This window comes from Daphnia pulicaria, chromosome 4 (assembly GCF_021234035.1).
Source record: "Daphnia pulicaria isolate SC F1-1A chromosome 4, SC_F0-13Bv2, whole genome shotgun sequence".
In the NCBI taxonomy this organism is placed as follows: Eukaryota; Metazoa; Arthropoda; class Branchiopoda; order Diplostraca; family Daphniidae; genus Daphnia; species Daphnia pulicaria.
In genome coordinates, this window is record NC_060916.1 from 18,145,977 (window position 1) to 18,155,240 (window position 9,264).

The window sequence follows — 9,264 nt, forward strand, 5'->3', positions numbered from 1 at the left end:
AAATCCATTTGAAAAATGCATTTTTTTTTACAAAATTCATAGGAAAAATTCTGCTCGGGGTGCAGTAGGGGAGACTGGAGTAAAACGGGACACCGGGTCAAAAGGGACAGTGGGGGGAAAAATAGTAGATGTTAATAAAACTTTAAAATTTTTTAGTATGTTATGTAAATTTGTATAATCTACTTTGGCATGAAATTTGGTTGATTTTTGTCAATAACTGCATGAGTTATTGACAAAACTTAAAAAACGGTTTTTTTTAGAAATTTTTGTCTCCGCCATTTTATGTTTATAGAAAGAAATAAACGCTAATGGCATGTAAATTTAATATGGAAATGAAGCTGATTCATTTCTTGATCGTTTAAAACAACAATTAGAATTTTAGATCAATTCATTTAGACAGTATGAACTTTTTAAAAAAAGAGTCATAATCGGGAAATCGGGACAGCTGTTTTTGGCTAATTTGGGACAGTTACGGACCAATCAGCGTACAGCATTTTTAAGAGGCTCGATTTCCTGACCTAGCAACGCAGGATGTCCATTAATTACGGGAAAAAAAATTAAGTAAATAAAATTATTTTTGTTCTGGTCGCACCGCAAACGTTAACACGTTAAGTAAATGACAATCACGTTAAGAATGGAAAGTGGAATTTAAACCTAAGGTGAAAAAGTTGTAGTCGCCACCGCAAGATGTCACCAGTCATTAAGTGAAAAAGTTGTAGTCACAACCGCCAGATGTCACTAGTCGTAAAACAATTATTTTAGCAGTTTTTCATTAATTACAGGAGAACTTATTAAGTAAATGGAATTATTTTTGTTCTGGTCGCACCGCATATTTTTTGTTTAATTTTCAAGACCAAAAAGTCTGAAATCTGTTGTAAAACGACCGAGCTATGGAGCGTTACATACACACATACAAAGTGACATGGCTTTTTTTTCTGAGTATGCGATTAAGATAGAAAAGCAAGCTTATCAGCTCGCCGCGAAGGGATAGTCGTAAGCCAGTTGAAAACTGTCTTAAATGACAAATTCAGGGCCTATTGTTAAGTTGAACATATTCACAATTCACACTTTTCTTCACAGACTTTTTTGTCTTTAAGCGGGATTTTTCTGTCCCAGTTCAATATTTATCCTTTCAAGTTATTTTCGTTTAATTTTCTCAACTCATATTTTCCTATTTTTACACATAAAGTTCAATAATTGAATTTAAAAATAAACATCTTTTAGTCAAATAACTACAAAACATAAATGCAAATCTAGTTGTTGCGTCATGGTTGGGACATCAAAGATTGCGTCATCACGGCGATGCTATGGACATCTGGTGGTTTTTAATCATGTTTGCCATCCATAACATATATATTTCAATAAAAAATATTCGACAAGAAAGAATTAAATTTAAACTTAACACGTTATTTTAAACTTAACACGTTAAGTAAATGACAAGCACGTTAAGTATGGAAAGTGGAATTTAAACCTAAGGTAAAAAAGTTGTAGTCGCCACCGCAAGATGTCACCAGTCATTAAGTAAAAAAGTTGTAGTCGCCACCGCAAGATGTCACCAGTCGTTAAACAATTATTTTAACAGTTTTTCATTAATTACGGGAGAACTAATTAAGTAAATAAAATTATTTTTGTTCTGGTCGCACCGCATATTTTTTGTGTAATTTTTAAGACCAAAAAGTCTGAAATGTGTCGTAAAAAGCCCGAGCTATGGAGCGTTACATACATACATACAGACAAAGTGACATGGCTTTTTTTTTTCTGCGTATGCGATTATTAGCTTCGCCCTTCGGGCTCGCAATTAAACTAAAGAGTGGTTATTTTTAAATTTCAATCACTGAACTTTATGTGTAAAAATAGGAAAATATGAGTTAAGCAAACTAAACGAAAATAACTTGCAAGGAAATTGAACTGGGACAGAAAAATCCCGTTTAAAGACCAAAAAGTCTGTAAAGAAAAGTGTGAATTGTGAATATGTTCGACTTAACAATAGGCCCTGAATTTGTCATTTAAGACAGTTTTCAACTGGCTTACGACTATCCCTTCGCGGCGAGCTGATAAGCTTGCTTTTCTATCTTATCCATTTTTGATTGAAAACGTTTAACTAAAGCCAAATAAAATTTTGGGCGCCGAGCTCTTTTGACGTTTTCATCCTTACCCTTTCCCCTAAGTTTTGAAAATCTGTTAATGGAACGATTTTTAACGATTTCGAATCGGATTTCATTTCTGTTCACAAAAACGGAGTATGATGTCGGGCAGATTCTTCCTCCACGGGTAATCTGCTCGTCATATTCGATCCCGTCATGCTCAGTGAGCATTGCTCACCCAGTAATTAATGATAAAATTTAAAAAAAAAAAATTGAATCTGATAGAGTGAACGATAGGAGACTTTCGATTTTCTTGATTTTTCCCGTTTTATATCGCGAATATCTCCGAAACTAGAAGAGATTTAAATTCATTTTTTTTTCAGAATCAGAATTGCTTGCAATTCTGCATAAGATAGGCGAATTTAGGATTTTTCTAGTCCGCCCTTCCCGGATCCCTTTTCAGAAACGGGCTTCACAAAAAGTTTTTCGACCAATGCGATCTGCTTGTTAACCACGGTATAAAATAGGTGTTACCCAAGGTGTTACCATCATCTCGATTTGTCTATTTTATGCTCGGTTGTGAATCGATGCCGAATTCCCGAGAGAGAAGCGTGACTGGCGCGCATGGACCATTTTAATTTAGTCCGACGCTTAAGATAATGACTATGCATGTGCCGGTGATAATGTCGAGTGATGTTGCACTTCTCTTCTGTGAAATGATAAAGTCTATCTTTGCTTAAGCAATTCATGGAATTTGTTATCCGTTTTTGTGTTTCGCGTTCGTTTTCGCAGTGTAGTACGTTCAAGGGTTCTCTTATAACCAAAAATGATACCTTACTGCTCCGCGTTTTAGGGTTTCACGCTCCGCGTTTCGTTCTCGCGTTTTAGGAACATCCCTTCGTTTTTCTTTTTGTCGCCTGCTCGCTCGTTTGTCGTTGCTCGTTGCTTCGACTTCTAAGTTCTAGAAGTACCATTTAAGTTTAATAAGTGTTAACTCCGATTTCAGAAACAATATGAATAAGATATTAAGGTTTACTTCACCACATTTTAATTCAATTTTATTTTTAATCTTTTTTAACAATTCATTTTCAAATTACAGAATTAGGGAAAGCCTGGTGTTGTCATCCAGAATGATTTGTACAAACATCTACTTCCCTACATTTCTACAAGTTTCTACACCATTATTGTAATCGAGGACGATAATAGCAATCTCAAGATATTTAATTGTTTCCATTTGATGAGTTTAAAGTTTTAATTTTCAGAGCAGAGCCCATGAAAAAAAAGAAAAAAATGGACCCCCAAATTCTCAAAGCTAGGGAAGAACGGAAAAAGAAGAGGATTGAAAAGTCAATCAAGAAACTTGAGAAAAATGTCAAGCAATTAAAACCAATAGAAGAAATTGATTTATCCATCAGTCTTCAAAAAGAAAAATGGTAACTGTGCCTCATTGGTAACAGAGATCTTATTATAAGCCTTTCCAATCAATACATAAATTAAACTAGGACAAGAGAGCGGGCAGAAACAGTTCCAGAACCATTATTGAGGCAGAGACAAAACATTTTGAAAGCTTGGTGTACCTATAAATATCAACAGCACCTTCAAGAAATGAAAATGGTGGATCGTATTGGGACATCACAATCTCGAGCCTTGGAGCAATTAAGAGAGATATCTGAAAATCTGTACATTGGTGCAATACAGGTGAGACATATCATGTCATGTATGGTGATTTGTATTTATAAAATGTTTCTCTTACATTCAGACGGATAGCACATTACTGCCCTTTACTGCAGTTGGACCTAGCAGTACCCCTCCACTCAATAACTATGAAGTAGATGGAGAGTATATTGATGAGACACCAAAGTGGAAATAATACAGTTTTGGAATATTGAATCAGTTATGAGACTTTTAAATGCTATTCAATAAAAAAATAGATTTCGTTATTGAGTTCATAAGTTATAAAGTAAGGTGGCATCGAATGAATACGCTAAATCAAGCGCAGTAGCTTTAAAAAACTGTAATTTTCCATTTGATAAAGAAAGCTTTGAAATACAAATAGGAAAACAAGTAGTCAACGCTGTACTTATTTTCCTTAAACTGAAACTTGAGCTCTGTGTCTACTTTAGCCGTTTTAATGTTAGCCGATGGAACCAAAAGTTCTGGAACTTTAATGTTGTGAAATTGGCAGATATTCTGACTGGTCACACCTAAATAAGTAAAGAGCAAATATTGGGATCAGTGCGGTATTTGAAATTTATTCATAAATAAACTCGTTTTATTTCATCAAGATAAAGAAAAAGACAACACACTTTAATTGGTTATTTGATACCGCTTCGCTGTGACCACAGCAGTTACTGCTTGAGAAAAGTCTTTATCGAAATCGCAAGAATATATGTCAACTTCTGAGCTGAGCATGACTAAACTCATGGCAAAACTGTCGCTAGGCAATATTTCTTGTATATTTACAGACTTCTTTGACCTAAGAACTGATGTATTTTCTTTATATCAAAATTTCTACGCATTTTGCATTTTCAACCATTCGCCTCGACCGGTTGACGTGCTCACGACTTCACTTATTAGCTCAGTAAGTAATAGTTTAAAATTTCTCGTTCAGTTCGATTGATTCAAAGCTAAAAAAATAAATTCCGCAATAATCTTTACGCTTAGGCTTAGAATGATTATAAAAAAAAGGGAGCCGTTTTATTCGAGGGACCAGCCTTGTATTCGCCATTCGGATGGACGCTTCTTTCTTTAATGATATCCGAGGTCGCGGCTTCACACCCTTTATCTTACTCACTGTCTGCACTTTCGGTATATACTCCTAAGATTTTAATAAGAACTATCTAAACAAAAATTCTCACCAACGACTTTGGTAAAGTGCATTCTACTATTTGGTATCTAGCAGCCTTCAGATTTCAAGAAAGTCCAAACGAGTCCATAGTTCACAAACTACAGATAAAGAATCGTTTTTGTGTTTGAAGTCATTAAGCGCAACATGAGCCTGCGGATTGATAATTGTGTTGATCCCGAGCAAAGGTTTCGCTGAAGGTCTAATATGTTGGTGTGGAATGTAAAACCCTTGGTAAAACCCAACAGGCAGTTTATATATACTGTACAAAATCTGACCCAGTGATTGCGAACGCAACATGGTAGCTTGAAATTTTTAAATGAAGACTATGCAATATTATAAATTATGACCGTTGACACGTACCATTAAAAACAGCTAAAACGAACTACTTTTTTGCGATTGAACTTTAATCGCAGTGAAGAAGACGTGTGAATAAGATAAAGAAAAACAATCAATTCTAAACATGGGATAGTGGGTATTTCACACATCCGTTAAACATTAATTTGCCCATTTTGGCACGCGTAGACCACGTGCCTGTGGCCCGACCCATAGATCATCGCCACTTCTATCATAAAAGGCAAATTATAAGCAAAGCCTGGTTAGCAACGACATGACATTGAGTCTGTTACTTCATAGTCACACCAGTTTGATTTAAAAACGCAAGCGCCAGAGCAATCACTTGCCTCATTCTTCTATCAGCCTTCAAGCTGGATTCAAGTCATATGCTAAGGCATTTCGTTTCACATGAAACAAGGCTGCCCTTCAGTTTTTGCGTCAGTATAGACGTTTGTTACTTTACGATGCAGAAAAATTCTCGCCCGTTTAAAAACGCCGGATTGCATTTGCTCATCCTTGCATTTTTCAGTGTTTGTTTTAGTCGGTAGGAATTTTATTGTATAATGCACAAGTACAACCTATCTTAGTCTTTAGCTAATTTATTTTTAATTTGTCTTATTATTTGCATATTTAGTGTCAACAGTGCTCCTCGTTGCACAGCTTGTAACTTCAATGCCGATTGTCCCACTCCTCAGAACTGTGTTTATGGAATAGTGAAAGATTACTGTGGCCGGGATATTTGCGCAAAAGTATGTAATACTTTCGAATTTTTTTCCCATTGTCTTACAAATCTAGAGTATTATAGGTTATATTTGCGTATTTTATATATTTATTGAATCAAAATGGTTCCGTTTAGCTTTTTTTTTAAAAAAATTATTATTAGTTAAGTGATAACCAAAAGTGTGGAGATGGTAACTCGAGTAGTTACCTCGGTATATTGTGTTTTATTTGTTAGCGCATTACTTTATTTCCCTTTGAATTCCCAAAGTTTTATCTCAATTTATAGGTTATACCGAAATGGCTTGATGATGATGTTTTGGGTATTTTAATAGTAGCATTATTATTATTAAGGCTTATTCTTTTATAGTATAGGATTATTATTATTATTTGTATGCGGTATTTTTTTCCATATGTGTCTGAGACAAATTGAACTTTTGAGAAATTGAAATTTTTTTAAACGTCTTATATTCCTGTTCTGGTTCACCCACGGTACCGAAAAAACCCCGCCCTTCCCTATGTGAGCTATATGTGACGTAGGTATCCGTACCAGGGTACAGAGTGCGACGGTGTATGCTTCCTGCAAACCGAACCGTTTTCTGTAATCTTTTGAATTTTACAATATCCAGTTGCGTCATAAGGGTCACAATTCATGCTCGTTTTCCAGCGACGTCTTCATTCCTCCATTCCTGCTCCATTCTTACTCAATAAGTCCAATAACTTACCTTACAAGCCAAGTTTTGGTTGTGTGTGCCATCTATTGTAAATTTTTAACAATTCTTTCAAATGGCTTGGCGCTAAATCAATATAAACAGATTCCTTGCTACTCACGCTTTGTATGGAATTTGTGGCCTAAACAAATAAGTCTCGACAAATTATATAAAACCTACTGTTTTTCTGGATGCTGCTATCCTTGTGTGAAAAAAAATGGAGGAGAAGATACGTGCTACAGGCATCTTTGAACTTGGACGAGGAAGAAATGGGAAATAGAGAATACAAAACGTCAGGCAAAACTTCTACTTTGACAAAATTTGGAAAATTAGATTTCCTGCAAGATAATAGTTAAATAATGGAACAATAATCAAAGGATTCAAATTCTAAAAAATGAATCCAATTTGCGCAAACAGCGAGCAGCGTGGGTTTGGAAATTTATTTTAGTTGTACCCAGTTGTACCTGTTATTGCATCAGATTGTGAGATTGAAGTGAAAATGAATTTTTCCCATATGCAAAAAAAACTTAACTAGACATTTTCAAATAATAATAATTTAAACAAAATATGGTCTAAACACTGAGAAATAATCAATATGACTTTTGGGGGCAATCACCAGCATAAGACATTGAGGAAAAATGACCGTTTTGGCACTTTCAAAATTATGACGATTGATGACGATCTACGATCGAAAACTGGCAACTGTGTCGAAAAGATCGTCACACGATCAAAAATAAAATGATTACGAAACCCACAGAAAAATCTCTTCGGATCAATTTTAAGACCTCCAGGATCCTCTTGTAAGCGAATGGGGAATGACACTAAACACAATAAAAAACGATGATAAACAACATGGACTGACGATGCAACTTAATTAGTGTAATAAAGCACATCTTGGAAAAACAAAATTACAATTTCGATAAATAACTATTAAACGATTAAATTAATCAACTATAAATTGTTCAAACGGTATGAACTTATTGCTTGCGACTTGAATCACCAAAAAATTATAGTTGTATATAATGAACTCAAAATATTAGATTCCCGCTCTAACGGCATACGCCATTCCTCCGGTTTTGCATAAACACGTGATCCCTGGTGGTATAGGTATACTATTTCCGATGTCTTAATAGGATAACAAGAATGTTTAGGTTTTATCTCCAGTCTGGTTTATTCGCACATTCGTTTGTTTTAATCAAATCTCCTATACTGTTATTAGATCATATTTTTGTCGAGAGATACTTATATCAACATTATCGTATTGGTGAGTTTAAATTTTTGTATGGGGTCATAAGAGGTGGAACCGAAGTGGCTTTGGCGAGCTTTGGTGTCGTCCTTGAGGCATGAAAAACGGAGTGCTTCATCGCAGTAAACTTGATGTGGGGGCATTACTTATTTTTGCCAAATCAGCACGGATCTATTTTTGGAATATAGTAGAAATCGAGTGCTACCCTTGTACATCCTGGTCGACACCCCAGTGGTGGTGCCAAAGTAGCTACATAATAACACTCGGCAAAAATAGAAGATGGTAAACAATTTCGTTAACTTTGGCCATAAACGGCCATAAGGATTAAGAAACTTACAAATTAAAACGAAAGTCTCTGGAGTGTCGGGACCTTGACAGTTGATAGTACTTTGTTAGTATACATTTTGCTTCAAGGAGCCGCAAAAAGAAGGAATTCTAGTAAGAGCTTACAAGTAGGCTATACAAGTGTAGCTTGAATTGCCATGTATTTATGTAACTGTAAAAATTATTTTTAAAGAGATAGGCCTACAATGGTTTTATGCTTGGAAAATGTAATCAATCAATATCATGTACAATAAAAATTTTTAAATTTCTTTTCGCCTTCATGAACAGGGGCCAGGGCATCGTTGTGGAGGAAAATGGAATAGTCTTGGGATTTGTGGAGAAGGCCTATTTTGTTCATGTAATAGGTGTGGAGGTTGTTCATTGAATACAATAGAGTGCTTTAACCTAACGTGCATATAAAAATAAATGGTAATTGAATGGTCACTTATCCTTTTCTTATCTGTGTGTGACGCAATTATTATGCTTGTATAAAACCGTCCTGGGATACTGTGCCTGTTATTCACCGAGTTATGTGATATTACATATTTTTTCCATTAATCCCAAATAATATACCATATTCTCGTTCACTGACAGCAGTGTTAATTCAAATACAAGTTTAATGAATTTTTCAGTTACAAAAAAATTATTTTTTATTAAATATACCTGCCACAGCAGGTATATTGCGAAATATGAATTTTTCTCTGTTTTTTATAAGTCCAACTGTTCAAAGATCTTATCATATCCAATAAACACAACAACAACAACAAAATTCTTGATGTGACATATCTCGGACATATCTAAGAATACACACCACGTGTCGTGAGCTTTCCGCTCGTGAGGCGCGCGTGGAGCCGAGGGGTTGCCGACTCTTTCAGTAAGTGGACCAAGGGAAAAATGGGAATATTTTTTCCCCTACTTTTCCAATTTTTTCAATTTTCCCCAATTTTTCCCGATTTTTCTCTAAATTTCCCGATTTTTTCCAATTTTTCCCTAGTTTTACCA

The 9,264-nt window shown here is 35.2% G+C and overlaps 1 protein-coding gene and 1 long non-coding RNA gene across 2 annotated transcripts; one reads left to right on the forward strand and one right to left on the reverse strand.

Annotated features, from left to right (window-relative positions):
- Window positions 1-2,972: 2,972 nt before the first annotated feature.
- Window positions 2,973-4,151, forward strand: LOC124338603 (39S ribosomal protein L40, mitochondrial-like). Its single transcript, XM_046792692.1, has 5 exons — window positions 2,973-3,114; window positions 3,184-3,270; window positions 3,347-3,517; window positions 3,587-3,782; window positions 3,844-4,151. The coding sequence occupies exons 1-5, from the start codon at window positions 3,098-3,100 to the stop codon at window positions 3,952-3,954; spliced, it is 582 nt and encodes a 193-aa protein (XP_046648648.1). The 5' UTR covers window positions 2,973-3,097; the 3' UTR covers window positions 3,955-4,151.
- LOC124338605 lies at window positions 3,968-5,004 on the reverse strand. The gene is made up of 2 exons (XR_006917900.1): window positions 4,391-5,004; window positions 3,968-4,288 (listed from the first exon to the last, which is right to left on the reverse strand). It is a non-coding gene; the product is annotated as an uncharacterized LOC124338605 (long non-coding RNA).
- Between the last annotated feature and the right edge of the window lie 4,260 nt (window positions 5,005-9,264).